Consider the following 18,834-nt stretch of genomic DNA (forward strand, 5'->3'; position numbering starts at 1 on the left):
ACGACGCAATTAGCTGCAAGTCAATTCACCACGGTCTCACATGACTGAAACATCTAGAATTACGTCCTTTGAATTTTATCAGCTGCATCGGAATGGCACATTTGTTTCAATACACTTATCAAGGAGGGCTATAGGCTACATATCATCACGCTAAGACCAAAAGAAGCGGAGCAATGCGGCTAAAACCGCAGAGCACAGATAGTAACTTATACGAGTGAAATAAGGGATGGAAAAAGGTACAGCTTTTACGCGAAGTTCTCGCAAGAGAATTGGATGCAAGGGTAAAGCTAGAATTAAATAAATTTCAGGATTATCTACTGAACTTTCAGACATTTATTTCTCAAGAAATTATTGTGGTATGCACGTTTTTGAGACTATAATCATAATAATGAGATAAGTATGATAGTTTTTCTGCCCATAGGCATTGGTCTCATGAATTCTGCAACCACTGTATCTGCCTATATCCTTCTAATTCATCGCTATTATAGCTTCTATTAATTAATTAAAATTGTCGTTGAATACCAATTAAACAACATACATAGACAAATATAAACATGACAACACTTTTTCACGACGCAGCTCATTCCTTCAATTTCACCTCTGTCAAACGTCAAGGGAAGGACCTTATTTAACAATTGACCAGCCAATTATACAACGCTATGGAATATCAACCTTATATGGAGGTAATAAGGAAACATCGTATAAGAGCTTGTCAACATAATAAGTGGGATTGATTGTATTGGGTTCAAACTAGTAGCCGTGGGTTTGTCGCGGTTTTGCATTCTAGACTTCGTTCGAAATTTAAATGATTTTTTTGCGTTGTCTATGGGTTTGCATAAAAAGATAATATTTTATTTATAAAATCAATTCAATATTGCTTCGAATAAATTAGGGAAGAAGTAAGAACATGCTAAGTTAAGATTAAATATTATTGGAAAACTAAAAAAACGTATAAAAACGTTTTGAAATGTATTGATAGTAAATATTTAATTATTATGCTTCTTATATAATGGTAAAACTTAGTTAGGAAAGCAAAAGGACTTTATTATCATAATGTATAATGTATTGTATTGTACTGTATAATCCTAAGATTGATTCATAAAGTTATAAAAAATCTATTTTGTTAATTAAAGTAATTCGTCTTTAATTGAAATGTTTCCAATAGGAGTATCTCAATGCATTGCAATGTACTATACAATACTATGCTTCAATTCAATTAATTATCGAAGATCAGACCAGACCATTTATAACACAAACTCATAACAAATTTATAATCTACAAAAAAAGCAACCACAGACAACAAACTCACCAAAACGTGTCAATAGCGCGAACGCATCTCGATTCCATTCTGTCACTATGAGCTTAATTTTTTTTTTAAATTCAAATCGGACGCATGCGTACCGCCAGAAATCCGACTCGACTCTGGATTGCAGTTAAATTGTAACAATGAGGGGACCACTACAATTGGTGCAACGGAATGTTTTAGGACAGATTAAAAATCGTCATAGAACAGCCTATGGCCATAATGCTTATAGTAAATCTATCCATAGATATTTTGTAATTGGTAAAAATTGGTGAAAAATGTTCATACAACACATTATTATGAGTTTCTTTATTATATTTAAAACCTGTTAAATTATAAAAACAGTTAACAACTAAGTATATTAAATGATATCATATCATGAAAAACACGTGCTATCGAAAAAGCACGAAAACAATATTTTGAAACATCATTTCAATTTACGAACAGTGTAATGCATTTTTCTGATAAGTTCTAGAATGTTAACGAATTTTTTGACAAAAGACACAATAGGTACGAATAATAAATGAAAGCCCAATACTTAAATAATTGGAAAAATAATTATACAATTACGAATAACATCATGTGAGACATTTTAAGCGCACAGAAACGATAGGAAAACATGTTTATACAAATTATACATCACTACATAGTATAAAACAAAGCTGCCATCGTCAGCCCGCCTCTATGTATGCTTAAATCTTGAAAATTACGCAACAAATTTTGATACAGATTTATTTTAATAACAATCAAATCAGTGATATATTTAATGCATGAACAAAACCGGCCAAGTGCGAGTTGGACTTGTGCACCGAGGGCTCCGAACGAACCAATTTTAATTATGTTGTAAGTTTAAATGTATACCTTTAGCAATTAATATTCCTTTAGTATCTGTAGATACTATAAAGTATAATAATTTTTTTTAATAAATTTCAGCTTGATACCTCTACGCCTTCCTGAGAAAAAGGGTTGTGACAGACATACAGAAAGACGGACTACAAACTGATCCTATAAAAGTTCCGTTTTTCCTCTTGTCGTTCGGAACCCTAACAATCTAGGAATCTTTAATAGACTATAAATATATAATCACGTATGTACAGTGTACACGCCCCGTAAAGTTCAATCAAACAAATTATTCAATGAATGGCAAGGTCGTCTATTCATTCAGATTAACCGATTCGTATATAATATTGTTACCAATCTATAAATACAAACATAGCTCATAATATATGCATCTATATGATCTATAAAATTTAGAGCTAGAACATGTGAAAACGTTTGTAGCTATTCATATTAAATAATTTGATTAATTATTGTGAAATATTGGAGCAAAGATAACATCTGGTCGTCTGATGTAATAAATGCGAAAGTCAATCTGCGGAAATCACGTAGCAATTCAATCCCTTTGTCACTCTGACTTCAACAATTTTACAGAATAAGGCCGTGTTATCATCTGACAGTAGCTTGCAAGACTAATTCCGCGTTTCCACCTGCAAGTAGACTTGCATGCTGCTGTCAGACAGGCTGTCGGACATTTCTCGCGGAAGTTATCTTGCAGATGGAAAGGTGGAATTAGACACATGAATTCACAATTTAAAGGTTTCAAGTTAATAGATTATAATCTTTAGAAAAATAATGCGTTAAATTGTAAGCCCAATTACAATTTTTCGATAGCTTATTTTGCAATCTCGCGGTGTTTACAACTTAAAGGCGACAACAAATTTATAATATAGGGTGTCCCAACAAGAACGCAAGATTTAAATTTGGCGCCATTCGAAGTGTCATTGTTTGACATATCAACAAGTGTTATTTTTTTTTTAGTAGAAGGTATAAGGTTAGTAAAAATGGAACGCTAAACGAAGGATCAACGCATTCTCATTGTAAAATTTGTTTTACCAAAATAGTGAAAGTTTTGCGGCTATACAATACGCAAATTGCGATCAAAGAAATTGCGATCAGTAAAGAGATTAATGGAAAAATTTGCTGAAACTGGGTCTGTTAGTGATGTAAAGACAACAATGCGCCTTCGACCAGGTCGATCAACCGAAAATATCGCAGCTGTACGTGATGATATCGCTCAAACTCCATCCATCTCAATTCAACAACGAGCTCCAAAAATTGGTGTTTCCGAATCCACTATGCAGCGAATTTTGACGAAAGATTTGCGTCTTGCATGCTGGAGGGGATGTGGTTTCAACAAGACGGCGCCACCTGTCATACAGCCAGAGAAACAATACAATTGCTGTATCAGTCATTTCTCGGTCGTGTTATTTCACGCTTTGGGGACCATAATTGGCCACCTAGATCATGCGATTTAGGGGTTTTTTGAAATCGATGGTTTATGCGATTAAGCCGACGACGACTCAAGCCTTAAAAGACGAAATTGGACGCTGTATTAATGAAATACCACAGCATTTATGTAAAACGGTCATTGAAAATTTCATGAAAAGATCGCGTATGTGCCAGCAAAGCCGCGGCGGCCATTACCTGATGTGTTGTTCCAAACATAACCTCATCTTGTCTACTTTATGATATAATAAAGTTTTCACAATTTTTTTTAAATATCTGCGTTTTATGTCAAATTTAAATCTTGCGTTCTTATTGGGACACCCTATATTATGTAGTTTATCCTCTACGATTATCCTCTCTCTTTTCTACTACCTACTGTCTACTATTAGAAATGTAGATTTAATATTTTAATTGTTATGTTGATGTGTGATGATATGATTAAAAGGTACTACAGGTAATTTTTTTTGTTTAGCGACATAGAGTTATGAATGTAACTACATATTATGAAAATTCTATAGTAAATAATATGTGAGGCAATGCCGCACTTGGTGCAAGAACTGCCATGTGCGCTAATTTCATAAACAATCAAGTTATTCTTGAATATTTTCAAATCAAAATCAAAATTGTTTATTTGGAACACAACAACACATTACAAAAACTTTATGCACGATGGCACCCATAAAAGCTTAAATAAGCTGCGGCACAGGTGCCAACGCCCGCCTCCAAACATTAGTAGTTCCACTAATCAAATTTTAACATTCATATCTCCAAAACAGAAACACAAAGTAATGATAAAAGTAAGTAAGACGATTTACTTATACAAAATTAAAAAGACAAAAATGTGCAGGTATGTGTTTGTGAGAGAGTGTGTGAATGTTATGTGTGTGAGTATGCGAGAGTGAGATTATGTGAGTTTGTGAGGTTGAGTGAGAAATGTAGAAGTTTAGATGGTGGTTTTAATAATTAGTTCAGTTTCATCATACGAGAGGGATAGAAGCCAATTTAGGAGTATGGTTTTTAGCTTATAATGACAGAGTGGGTAAATATTGAGGACTTGATTAATTTTATTGTAGATTAACGAACTTATGAAAAGATAGTGGCGACTAGCTATTGCTGTTCTGCGATATTTAATAACGCATACTCTGTCGTTTCTGCGCCTAGTATTTATAAAGTCCAAGTCATACACAGTGTCTGAGTGCTTCCTCAGAACAACTTTGAGAATAAACAATTGTCTTACGGTGGGAACTTGGCAAAGAGCATATAATTCGCTGGTCGGATAGCGGAGAGGTTTGTTAACGAGAACTTTGAGGACAGCCCGTTGGGCTCGTTCCAGTCTTATCATCAAAGATTTGACACAGCCTCCCCAGGATGTTATACAGTAAGAGGTAACAGACTGAATCAATGCATAGTAAACAGTTTTTAGGTAACAGATATCAAGGACTCCTCTGAGGCGTTTAAACACAAATGTTAATTTTCTGATTTTAGAGCATACAGTATCGATCTGCTGCTTCCACGAGAACATTTGATCGATTGTGACGCCCAGATATCTCAAGCTAGTGGCTCTTTCAAGACTTATACAATTGCATTGATCACTAGGGTCGCTCTTGAGACAATCATGTACGGATATGTTGAAACTTGAGGGAGGCAGGGAAGAATATTTGGGGGCAAAAGTTATGTATTTACTTTTAACAATATTAAGCGTGAGGAGGTTTTGTCGAAGCCAGTCTTGAACAATCTTTAGAGCATTTTCAGCAACATTACGAACCTCCTCCCAAGTTCGGGCATGGATAATCAAAGCAGTATCATCGGCATAAGAAATTATTTTACAGTTGTTAAGAGACAAATTACACAGATCATTTATGTAAATTAGAAACAGGGTAGGTCCTAAGACGCTGCCCTGTGGTACGCCAAAAGTAACTGGTTCAAGCTCACTAACAATATCATCAATAACTACACACTGCGTACGTTCAGAAAGATAACTACCAAAAATATCCAGAACAGAGCCACGAATACCACAGCGTTCCAATTTAGATATAAGAATAGAGATAGAGACAGTGTCGAATGCTTTAGAGAGGTCTAAAAAAAGAGTAACAGATTTCGTTTGTTCTTCAAAATTATTTATTATGCTATTGGTCAAAGACAACAGAGCATCTTCCGTGGATAGGCCACGTCTAAAACCGAATTGATTTTTTGATAGTAAATTATTGGTGTTAAGAAAAGTAAGGAGCCTATTATTTAACACTTTTTCGAAGATTTTAGAAATAGCTGAAAGCACAGATATTGGGCGGTAATTAGAGACACCATCTCTATCTCCACTCTTGAAGATCGGGTGGACAACAGCTCTCTTAAATACAGTAGGAAAAATGCCTTTTGAGATGGAAAGGTTAAAAACGTAACAGAGAATAGGAACGAGTATATGCCTCGCCGATTTAAGGACAGATGTGGGTATCCCATCCCAGCCAACAGCACATTTGTCTTTAAGATTGCAAATAATTTTATGGATTTCATCATTGTCGATACTCAGTAGTACCATCGAATTTATAGAAGATTGAGAAGAGTTTTGTGGAAAAGCCTCAGGGGTATTACAATAATTTGAGGAAGCACTCCGAGTACTGTGAATAATTTTATAAGCCATATCTTTACCCACATTAGCAAAATAATTATTGACGACATTGACAGATGACTTTTTACAGGTGAACCGATTCAGTAAATTACTTGCATAAGACTCCCTTGTTTTAATTCCTGACAGCTCCTTGATAACATTCCACGCGGCCCTTGGATTATTCCTGATCTTCTGAAGTTTGGTATGTTCGTATTCCCGTTTAGTTCTCTTTAAGAGCTTATTACAGAAGGTTCTGTAGCGTTGGAAGATTAATTTGTCCTGATTATCTTCTGGGTTTTTCTTATGTTTACGGTACAGTTTATCTCTATGGCGAATACATTTCAGAAGACCAGGTGTAATCCAAGGCTTTATAATACGTTTTCTAGAGGGGACATGCACAGTACGTCTATGAGAGCTTATTGTGGAGGATAGGATGTTTACTAACTGGGATGCAGACTCTTCTGGATCTGAGGAAACTAGAACAGAGGAAAAATCGGTATTTTCAAGGGCATTTACAACTGAGGGAATGTCAATACGAGAATTTAAAATAGCATTTTCATTCGGTTGTGCAATTTTAGTATGAATAAAACATAGGACGGGGTTATGGTCAGTAAACATCGTATCGAGTACCAACGTAGTGGCTTTGAAAAGTGTGCGAAGCATCACATGATCAAGACAATTGCCTTCACGTGTTGGAAAAAGATGAGCAGGTAGCAATGCATGTGATGCTAACAGATTAAGATAGTCATCGGTTGAAGAATTTGTGTTGTTTGAGATTATATTGATATTGAGATCTCCTATAACCACAACACTCTTGTTTAACTTAATAGAAAGAAGTACGCTTTCTAAGCTAGAAAGGAACGGTTCAAGGTTCTTGAAAGATGGCGATCGATATAACGCGACTACAGCCAGAGAATAAGGAAATTCAAGAATAACACAGTTTGCATCATTGAGCGTAGGTAATGTTACTTTGCATTTTAGTCCAACTCGAACATAAGTGACTACACCCTCGTTTTGGTTAGTAAAGTTGGATTGATTAGCTTAGGATTAATGTGTTATTCTATCACATTAACACGATGCTCTATTGGTTTTTGTACACATTAGTTTTGCAATAGAAAAGTATACACCATAATTTTGTCTATGGACCATATTATTATATTATAGTTACTGTTTCAATACTTTTTGCGTTATTGTTTAATAATATTGTGATAATATAATGCTTCAGAAATTAACGAAATGCATATGAATTACTTTCGTGCATAGTTCAAACTTAAAATAATTGCTTTTAAGATAATAAAATTCTACTGTTATTTTAATTGTTTATTGTAAAAGAATATCACTTCAAGTTTAGTCAAAAATACAAACATTAAATATTGTAAAAAATATTAAACATTATTAATCTTATTTCATAGACAATTAATACCTATGCTATAAAAAACCGGTAAACACTTCAAAGTGATGATTCAGCGATGCTACAGTTTGCAATTTAGCTTTTGACTTCAACGCTCCGTCTTCTTCATTGTCGAAACAAAAGAATATACGCTTCGCTCTAGCATGAACCAAACCCATGGAACACATAACGCAAGGCTCTCTTAACATGTATACATAATAACCCGTACATAAATACGGCCCTTCTTCCGATACCTCTATACCGTCCTTACAATCCCGTTTGCTTACAAACTTTCTGTGCCCAAATTTGACATTTCGAAATTCCATTTTCAAAAATGTCAACAATTCCAAATCTATGAACGCGTCATCGTCTTGTTTATGGTCGATTTCCCACGCTCCTCCTTTTTGCGTTCGCGCAACATTGTCTATGGCCAACATGGCTGAATGTTGAATGGGATGCTTTATTCTGTTATCTGTGGCTATCGCAACAACACTGTTTATACTTGGATCAACGATAACTGTCACATTTAAATCTGTAGATTTAGAAATCACGTCATTTATAGAAATACCCTCCTTTTCACAAAACCATTTCGTCACTACAAACACTAAACGCATATACAGCCTATGCAGTTCATTTTCCTCAGCAGAAAACACACTATCACTGAACAATTTTTCCAAATACTTATCTGGATGAAAATTGCACGGCCAATACTTTCTAGTATCTTCAAATTGCGATTTCAACTTTGGTGGTAACAATGGTACATCTACTTCTTTGAAAGAATCAAAAGTATCTGTTAGTTTTTCATCACAGTCTACCAGATACTGCTCAATACTAATATCTTTTAAATAAATACTTGGACAGAGCACGATTTCTTGTTTCTTCACTCTCTTCAAGTGCTGTAATTCTTTTAAAGGCATCTTTTCGTTTAGTAACAAGACTGTTTTCGATATAGCCTTAACATCTTTGATATGTCCAACATACACTTTAGTTATAGGCAGAGGTGCTGATACTTCCTCATTGAGAACAACCTTGAGCGGCTTTTCTGTAGTTTCTATAAGATTAATATACTTATCAATAGTTAAAAACATATCAGCTTCGTCCAATTTGGCTTTCTTTATAGGTGGTTGCTGCGAATCTGTATTTTCATTCATTATCGAGTTGCTGAAAACAAAGCATAATTGCTATTCACACATCACACTTAAAGCATAAAGTTGGTACACATAGTATTGACGTCACATTTACCTTCAAGTTAAAATAAGCATCACTAATTGGATTTATTTGAACTTGTCACTAATGGTATTTTTATAAAAATAACACTTTTAATACTTAAACATAACAATATAAGTTTTAATAACAATTTTTTGACGTTATTCTCTATTGAATCACGAAAAAAAAACTGCTGCATTTTTTTCTATATGTTGAGAAACTAAAATTATACATGATCACATATCCTGTTCACTTTAAAATATTTCACAGACATTGTTATTCAATATATAAAATCATTTCATTCAATGTCATGAAAAGGTTTAAATTCAAATAACTATAGGTATTTACTTCTAGCGGTCCGCCCCGGCCATGTTTTCTCTCCAAATTGTCTCATCAAATTGTATTCGGAACCATTAACAATTTAAGACTTTATTTTTGTTACTTAATAATGGTATTGAAATGAATGTTAGAGCTAGCGTGCAAGAGCAACTTTAGTCTCCGCAACTATTTAGTCTCTCCCATCAACTCTATGGGCTAGTAAGAAAGTGCGCGCACATAGCGACACAACTCCCCATAGAGTTGATGGGAGAGACAAAATAGTTGCTGAGACAAAAGTTGCTCATGCGTGCTAGATCTTACAGTGACATAATATTATATAGCAAATATAAAATTCATCAAAATGAATAGCAATTATTGGAACGATTATGAGATATTAATTAATGCATAAAGTATCAGCTTGAACAATTATTAATTACAAGTATAAATAATTCTAATTGGATAGATAGTACGTTATTTTTATGCGATAAGTATCAAGTCTTTATTATTTTTATGATTTTATTTTTCACATTAAAAACAAATAAAATAATTTATTTTTCTTTTATCAATACAAATGAATGACTTTTTTTTAGATGAAGAGACTAATTTTCTTATATGAAATGTAAGTTTCTTCATAATAGTAATGAATATACAACTATAGTAATCTATACTATATAATGTATAAAGCTGAAGAGTTTGTTTGTTTGTTTGTTTGAACGCGCTAATCTCGGGAACTACTGGTCCGATTTGAAAAAATCTTTCGGTGTTAGATAGCTCATTTATCGAGGAAGGCTATAGGCTATATACCATCACGCTACGACCAACAGGAGAGGAGCCACGGGGGTGAAACCGCGCGGAGCGGCTAGTGTATTATAAAATAACTATACTACTACAATAACATTGTGTGCTACAGAAAACAAGTGGTTGTTTTTTTGTTTCAATTATGAGGCAGAGGCATTGATATTTTTTGAATAGTTAATTTTACTAATTGCATGCATTAATTACGATAATTCTTAGATAACTACCTACCATTTACTTTCTTATTAGATTCAAATGAAGTCTTATTAGAATTATAATACCTAATACAATACTATTGCAATAACAGAACATGTTTAACTATATCTAATGTACATGATCTTTATCTAAATGTGTAAATCACTATTTGTTTAGACTATTACGAGCCATGACGATAATATTCCCGCTTATGACAATAGTACATAATATTGTTTTATCAATTAATAAATTAAGATTGAATATGCAAGATATTTATCTCGAACGAGTATTTAAGCATATATATACATTTATGATAATTATATAATATAATGTCTCGTTTTCGGCGTTTTAATTATCACCTTCAACGTGAAGTTATTCGTGAACAAAATTAATACCTACACATCCCTCAAGCTTGTATTACGTAGTGGAAATGAACTCTCAGAATATGTCTTATGGCACGTAGTCACACATTTCCAATTCGTCTCATTGATAAATAACGACAATATAAATAAATTATTGATAACTTTACCTTACTAAAAATTCCACTTGATTTGCTAATAACAGAGTCGCGATATTTCTGATATCTCACTTGTTTCGAGTTCAATCTTGAAGCACTGAATGGAATTATGACTTAATCTTTATCTCAATAGAATATTATTTATTTCTCACACGTTGAAATTAAGAAAATACAGCGACGAGCAGCCATTAAAATTGCCTCTGTATAAATGACGTTGAATAATTGACAGTTGACAAGGAATTTGACATTGGCATTAACATTTTTGCTTTTTTATTTTAGTTTAAACTCATCGGATGCTATGGTATTGGTATTGAAAATTCAAAGAAATTGGTATGATAACTTGTAAAGTTTATGCGGAGAGCTGCTATTTATTATCTTAAGATTTTATTAATATTTCGAGAAAAAGTGGAACCTAGAATATTTAATTTGTTAAATGAACTTGTATACAACATATTATTATGTAAAATAATATGCAAACCTCCTTTAATCATTGATAAGATGTTGATCATTCTTTGCTTAGTATAGTAAAATTGGCCCTGGGTGCAAGTCATCGGCTATCCATTTACATAAAATAATAGATCTGTTGCCTTTCAATACATAACTTAATAATTTGTAAGAATAAATTATAATTCTTATAGTAGAGCCATTTTAATAGGCAACATTTGACAGTTCAACAAAATTCAACAACGTAATCTAGTAACGACGACATAGAATAACATGATATTTCGTTTTGTTAGAACTGCACATTTGCTTAACTTTTTTCCAATTACGATTACATATTTATAATAATAATGACCGATTCAAGTAATTTTAGGATTTGATTTTACTGATAAACCATTCTAAACATAGTAAACAATTTCTGATTTAAAGAACTGACGTCGCCACAATTTTGTGTCAATTAACCTTTTTTCTTTTTAAATACCAGAGACGTTACTCTAAAAATCGAAATCTGTCATCTAGAATCGAATGCATTGATTACTTGGGAATAAAAATTATCATAAATTATTGACATGTGTTTCAAGTTCGATTGACAAATGTTTTAAGTCCGTATCGATTAATTCACTTTAATCGATGTTTTTAAGCAGGTTACCACCCTATGAAGATAAAATTGATAGACGTCAAATGTTGCCTATTAAATTGGCTCGACTATAACAACGGAATACTCATATACTTATTAAAAAAAATATCAAATATACTTAGTTTCAAATTTCCATTAAAGATAATAAAATAAGGTATAATAATTATTAATGTAGATATTATTAGATATATTATATTTAGTTGCAATGAAGAGTTTACAGGGTAAGTTCACTTGAACATAAACTTGCCAATTACCAATAACCGCAATTTCTGAAGTTTACAGAATTTGCAAGTCGATTAACGATATGTAGGGCACACTCCCACAAGGAATTAAATATGTAGATACGTATAGTAACGTTAAGCCACGTTTCTACTGGGTAAAATTTACGTGAATTGTGACGCTCGACATGTAGGTACGGCAACTTTGCACAACAACGCGCGACAGTGTTGGTTGTTCTCTGTACTGTACGTCCACAAACATGTCGTGTAAAATATTATGTTGTCTAGTGGAAACACAGCTTAAGTTATACAAGTAAATGATATTTTATCATAGTAAGCTATTTTAGCTAAGTACACGCTTATTTATTTAACAGCGCTTAAGTTCCAGGTTGCCTGGAAGAGATTGCTGAAGTAGCAACAAGTTACAAGGCCGCCTATTGTGAAAAATTGTTATACTTATTAGTTTTTACTACATTTCTTAAATTGTTTTGTACAATAAAGTGTTATAAATAAATAAATAAGTAAGTTAACTAAACTGTTGAAATCTCCATCTATCAGTCTTGATTTATCAAAACATCTTTTTAAACTGAAGTGATTTAATCTTATCTCCGATTTGTGATAATAACAGATTTGCCTCTTCATGGAGTTCAACAAATATTGAAATTGGATAAGCTAATAACATCATAGTCGATATATTTATTTATTTATTTTATGGAGAAACCTGTGTCATGAAAATAAAAATGTCTTCTCTGCATGATTTAATATTACCACATATTACTTACTCTATGATTATAGACAAAGAGATGTTGTATTAAATAGATATAGTTGAATTAATAATTGTTTAATAATAGTTTCAATATGATTTTTTTCTATAAGAAGCAGCTGTAATCTGAATACATATTGTTTTATGGATTTGAGAACGTAATATTAAATACGATATACAAAGTAGGTATTGGTGGGAACATTATTCTTCAAAATAATATCTGCAATGCAAGATTATGTTCGATATTTATATTTTCTTAATCGTAGGTAATAAAACAGTTTTTAATGAGGTAGGTACTAATTGATAAGACTTGTCACGTGAGACTGTCTTCGTTTGTTTTCATTGTAATAATTTTGATTGTACTATCGGGCTTTGAATAACAACAAATATATTGCACATATGGAAATAATTAGTGAAGAAAACAATGAAGTTATAGATGTCTGATTATTTATTTCATCGTCTTACATTCGAATTCAATTTTATTGTCAGAGAGCAGTTCAACATTTTAGGGAATTATTGTAATAAAGGTTAACGACACATTATGAAGATTATCAAATTAGTACTGATACATGCTTGCGTAGATATTGATAATGATTTAAATTACTTGTTTTCCATAGTTTGATACAACGCTCTGCAAGTTTCTGAAGCGATTTCGCAGAGAGCAAATACAGCGCGTTCATTGGTATCGTATTCTGAAAAAAAAAAATATTCATGTTATTACTGTTAATTTGGGCTGTTAAATTCATTTAATTTAATACGCTTTGGTAGGCAGCTAAGAGAATTCGATTTTTAACGCATTATAAGTTATAACTGAATTTATACAAAATATTGGCAATCTTCAATTCCTTTAGTAAATAATGTATTGAAAATATAACTTTATCACGTTAAATCGAAGACTTTTGTGAAAACTTATAATATTATATTTGTGAGATTCGATAACAACATGTAAAAAAGTTAAATCTGCCATTGACTACTTATACACAAAAAATTGGTTGTCTGCAAGAAGCTTATAGTTATATCTAATACACGTTGTCACGTCAAAACACATACCAACATACGATGTTCTTTTGCCAAAAATAGAGCCGTTAAAAGGTAGTTTCTTGTATGTAGCATCGCTGTAGTTAATGAAGCATACAAGAGCAATAAGGCCAAAGAAGACGATGGTACGCATCATGTTGCTGAAAAAAAAATGAGGGTAGTTATATAATACACTTAGTTCAAGAGCTAAAGAATTATTAACACATTCGATTTTTCTTACGTAAATAATGTGTAATCCTAATAACTAAATAACAATTAACTACTTAAAAGACAGAAGGAAGGGTCGGTTAATAATTTTTACACAAAAAAAACAGTAGAATTCAGAACCTCCTCTTTCTTTTTAAGTCGATTTAAAAGTAAAATCACTATTAATTTACTACGAGTGAAAAACTATTGTACTATATTACCACAGATAATTAATACTAGAAATATTACCTTTTGGATTTATGAAGATGAAGTTATGATGTAGAAACTGCTTTGTTGAAGCCAGGAATAGATGTGATACAAATTTCTATCATCCCCCAGTATTTATACTTGAAAAACATCTTGCAGGAATACTCTATAATTCGATTGATATTGCATCAAGAACTTGATTATGGCTTAATTCTGCTATAACTACATTTTGCTAGAAAATCGAGTCAACTATATTGTTAGCGTGAAAACCTTAATGAAATAGACTTCACTTTAATGGGCGAATAATGATATACTTGAGTAATAAAGTATACGTAGATTTTTCTCTCTAAAACCATATTTAGATATGTACTAAAATCTTCCTCGAGACCATTCGAAAATCGGTGCAATAATTTTTGAATTTACAGTGAAAAGACGGACAGACACCGCGTAGGATTTTGATTTACATGATTTGTAAAAATGTATTTGTAAATTGATTTTCGCACATTAAGTATAAAGTATTCGTTAATTTAAAGTTGTGTTATATTTGACTCCTAAATCTAGAATTCTTGATATCTACTGCTTCTGCGAAATCGTACACATCTTTTTATATTTTCATTTTTACCATAGAGCTAAGAAAGATTAACAAACTACCTACACTGTCCTTAAAAAAATAAACAACAAAAGGGATCATCTGTTTCGAAGGTAGGATTCTGTAATCTATACATATAATTAATCTGTAGAAAGGTCAATTCTGTACATTGAAAATATTGAAAAAATAAACAGCAGGGGGTGTTACTGGACCAAACCCAAATATGTGATTAAAAAAATTTTTGTCTGTCTGTCTGTCTGTCTGTATGTGAAGGCATCACGTGAAAACTAGCGGTTCGATTTCGATGAAACTTGGTATAATTATACCTTATTATCCTGGGCGTAAAATAGGATACTTTTTATCCTGGAAAAATACGTAGAAAAAAATTAATCTTAATTTTTCAGTTTTATCCATAGACGTTGTTCCGTAGAACCGCGAACACAAGTTGCGTATTATTATAGGCCTAGCCGTATTTGGGAATTGGGTCCAATAGATATTTATAAGATTTTATTGTCAGAGGTACCTACTCAAAATGGAGAAAATCCGCGCGGACGGAGTCGCGGGCGGAAGCTAGTGACTGTAATAAAATCTTTTGAGGATATCATGAAGTAGTGATATTCATATTTTCATATACATAGATGTAGATATATTAAATTTCTTACATAATCTAACATTTCCATATAGGTACCTACATATTTGATACGATGCGATATTGCAAATGGCATCCTCTAACATTTATCCATCCCATCATGCACTAATAGAGAACTAATCCCCGGAGATTTTCGTTGATCATACAGAATATGCGGTTAGTATCCAATAATCCTTTAATTGAGTGGACAGCCGCCATGTTCCATTTTGAAGGTATAAAACGGCGGGAAAACCCTCCCTCAACATCAGTTGACAAAGCACTTTCAGTGTTACCAGATACAAAAGCTAACTAAAAGTTTTAAGGTAAAATTATAATTTTATAAATGCTTACGTTTTGTTTTAATCTTGATTCTTGATGGTTTTAAGTTATTACGTACGTTTATACTTACATTCAATCCATTTAACATAACATTCAAGTTCATTTTATTTCCGCTCAGTGCTCTCATACGCGATAACTGCCTAAGTTATAAATATCGTAATCGTATACGATTGCTATAATTGTTAACTACCTACAATTATTTTTTCATGCATTTTCTTGTATAGAGTTTTTTTTTAATATTATTTTTTTAAATTTGAGTTGATAAGCAGTTTACCTACTATAAAAACTGACCGGCCGCGGCGCGATGATATTTCATGCACCGATAGGTATTGAATATATTAAAATTACGATCTTAACCTAGCTACAGTATATAGGTAATAGGTATATTTCGTATCAATAAGGCAGCGAAAGAAATCTCTTTTTGATTTTTCGATAGTTTTATTTCATTTCAGATGGCCGCATCAACAGTTCAATGCACCGTATTGTTAGTTATTTTGGCTCTACTTTGCCTCATCGAAATGAGCGAAGCCAATTACAAAAATGCACCTATGAATGGAATCATGTTTGGCAAGAGAGGACCATCTGGTGAGTCTTTTTTATTTATCCTAGTTATATTACTGAAATATCTATTTAAGATACAAATACAGACCGACAAAAGTTTATCATGTCGTTTATTGGAGACTTTAAGCATAGGAAAATATGTGCAATATCATCTGTTATTCTATAAATACCTATTAATGAAAAGTTTGATAAATTGACAATAATCACACATCATCGTACGTTTTAAGTTCTGAGCTGAAAACTATCTTTTATGTTACGTGTACGTAAATAGAGATTAAATCATTAGTTAGTTGTAAATACGGAAATGTCCACATAAACCCAACGTAAGACAGTTAACAAGTAAGAATTTACGTAAATCACTACTTGTGTATCAAATATGCGAGGGTAGCATTGATATGTATTCGTAGGTCTTCGCTAACTTGGCTTGGAATTAACATACGACACAAATAATTCACAAAGCGTGAATTGTATAATATTTATATGACTTTCTCAGTCATTAGTATGAGTACATCATTACCTTATTTCCTATATTATATGTATGCATATAAAGATCGCATATCAAAACGTTTAAAAACACGTTTAACTCTACTATATAAATCGTAGTATGAAGGTGTAAGAAAAAACATGATCAATCTTTGAATAGTAAACAAGCAAATACGAAAGTACACGCCTAACAGGCCGTGATATTACTCGTATTGTTATAATAAATTGAAAAAAAAAAAAAGTTAAAGCAAGTCATAGAATGAAATTCAAAGCAAAATGTTATTGTAAATCTACCTACCTATGTAGTGGATTTTTTGTTGATTTTGGCAATTAACTTGGTGTTATCTATTCATGTCGTCCTTACCGTTACCTAATGTCGTCTACCATATTTTTTGTTTAATATATATTTTTTTTTTTAAATTCTAGATTACGAAAACCGAGGCAAAGCATTTACTGCCCTCTGTGAGATCGCTACAGAAGCTTGCCAGACTTGGTTCCCATCTCCGGAAAACAAATAAGTTTACAACATAATTATGATTTAGTTTACGCTTTCACTATGAAAACTAGCGAATATACGCCTTTATAGACTGTAGTTATTTATTCAGCAATGTTTTATCAATAAAATAAAGAATTATGGACTGAAAACAACTTGTATTATTGTTTCATTAAATTAATTATCCAACCTACGTAACAAACTAAGCTTTACTTGTTATCCAGGCTTTACTGGTGATGTCAGGTGTAATTATGATAATAATGGATTTCAGGTTGTTAATTTCAGTAACCATCTACCTAATATATTATGTTTCATTGATATTATTTTCATTGTTCATAAATTCTTGCGTAACAATATATTAAGTTATTGCCCACATGCCGTTTTGTATTAAAATTAAATGACTTATTATTCTTTAATCGATAATTTTTTCACAAAGTTAGTCTGAATCTGTGTCCGACAATTTAGATGTTTGTTACTACGCTTACGACATTTTACAACCAGAAATTCTGAACACAAACTATAAGTTCCTTGTTTTACTACTAATGAAACCGGTTTAATTCATAGAAATTCTTTAATTATTAAAAATACGCTCGCTCATAAAACCTTGAACCAGTGAAGGTACGTTCTAATAAAATAACTTCATATTATATCAATATTCCGATAGATGGCAGTTTTTTCATTCTCTTTAATTAAATACCTATGCTCTACAATCTCCTTCCCCATTTGACCTAATTATTTTTTATAGATCTAGCAACACCGTGGGAATAATTAGATAGAAAGAATAAAGATTGTGAATCTCAGATGTATTACGTATTCGATATGAGTATGTTTTCTGAGTATTATAAGCAGCTTACATTTCCTTAGACGAACGATTCTCACGCGATGACGATTTCTCTGTATTTCCTACCGCATAATTATTTACCTCGATTGTTGGAAGAGCGTAGGTGTCCACTCTTGAAGTATTGATAAAATCATTTGACAGATGTCAACAACGCAGTGACGTTTCGCAATTTACATCGAAAAATTAGCAAATTTCGAATCTACCTTATTTTTTAAAATGGATTTAATAAGTTCCGACCTCGTGGTGAAATAATGTGAAAGTTAATTAACTGTAAGAAAAAAATATCAATTAAGAAAAACCACAATGACGACTAAGGAATTATACACGAAGGTAAAATCACTTTTTTTCATTTTGTTCTATCTTTAAAATTTTGTTTTGGTAAATGTTTTCGAAAAAAAAAAATCAATTGAATTTAGAATACGTTAATTGAGTAACAACATCGCAAGTTTCCTTATACAAAAGAATGCATAAGCTACAAAAAAGATGTAATCACTCTCACTATCTATGTCAAAAGTATGAAATCATATTGTTAGCATGTTATGATTATGAATAATTCATACGTTTTATTCTCTGTAAAAAAATGCAATGAAATCTGGTAATAGCCATGATTACTCTCCAATAAAATAATTGTTTTTGTTTATACCCGGTTATAAAAAAAATAATTCGAATAATTGAGTATTATTGTAATGTTTTAAATTTTTAAATGGTATTAGATAAGTAATAAAAGCGATAATTACACGTTTCTCTTCATTCTCGTGTAATTTCTTTAAACTGGTTCTTTTATAAATAATCCAATTA

The 18,834-nt window shown here is 32.1% G+C and overlaps 3 protein-coding genes across 8 annotated transcripts in view; 2 read left to right on the forward strand and 1 right to left on the reverse strand.

Annotated features, from left to right (window-relative positions):
• Positions 1–17,331, forward strand: part of LOC123704008 (neuropeptide IMFamide) — a 48,421-nt gene extending 31,090 nt beyond the window's left edge. For 2 of the 6 annotated variants that reach the window (XM_045652243.1, XM_045652244.1), the window contains exons 2-3: positions 16,111–16,243; positions 17,129–17,331. In XM_045652243.1, coding sequence (XP_045508199.1) covers positions 16,111–16,243; positions 17,129–17,220 — 225 coding nt within the window. In that variant the 3' untranslated portion in view covers positions 17,221–17,331. Of the gene's footprint in view, positions 1–14,244; positions 14,429–15,549; positions 15,643–15,966; positions 15,985–16,005; positions 16,033–16,094; positions 16,244–17,128 lie in introns of those variants that run through there. The other 4 variants (XM_045652239.1, XM_045652241.1, XM_045652242.1 and 1 more) reach the window with 4 other exon arrangements.
• Positions 7,499–10,815, reverse strand: LOC123704007 (probable inactive tRNA-specific adenosine deaminase-like protein 3). The gene is made up of 2 exons (XM_045652238.1): positions 10,625–10,815; positions 7,499–8,742 (listed from the first exon to the last, which is right to left on the reverse strand). Exon 2 carries the CDS (start codon positions 8,730–8,732, stop codon positions 7,620–7,622), a length of 1,113 nt encoding a protein of 370 aa, XP_045508194.1. The 5' UTR covers positions 8,733–8,742; positions 10,625–10,815; the 3' UTR covers positions 7,499–7,619.
• Positions 17,332–18,241: 910 nt separating the features above from the next.
• LOC123704010 (unconventional myosin-Va) overlaps positions 18,242–18,834 on the forward strand; it is a 66,107-nt gene continuing 65,514 nt past the window's right edge. Inside the window, exon 1 of the mRNA XM_045652247.1 lies at positions 18,242–18,366. Within this exon, the coding sequence (XP_045508203.1) occupies positions 18,340–18,366 (27 nt within the window). The 5' untranslated portion in view covers positions 18,242–18,339. The remainder of the gene's footprint in view (positions 18,367–18,834) is intronic.

This window comes from Colias croceus, chromosome 28, assembly GCF_905220415.1.
Source record: "Colias croceus chromosome 28, ilColCroc2.1".
Classification (NCBI taxonomy): domain Eukaryota; kingdom Metazoa; phylum Arthropoda; class Insecta; order Lepidoptera; family Pieridae; genus Colias; species Colias croceus.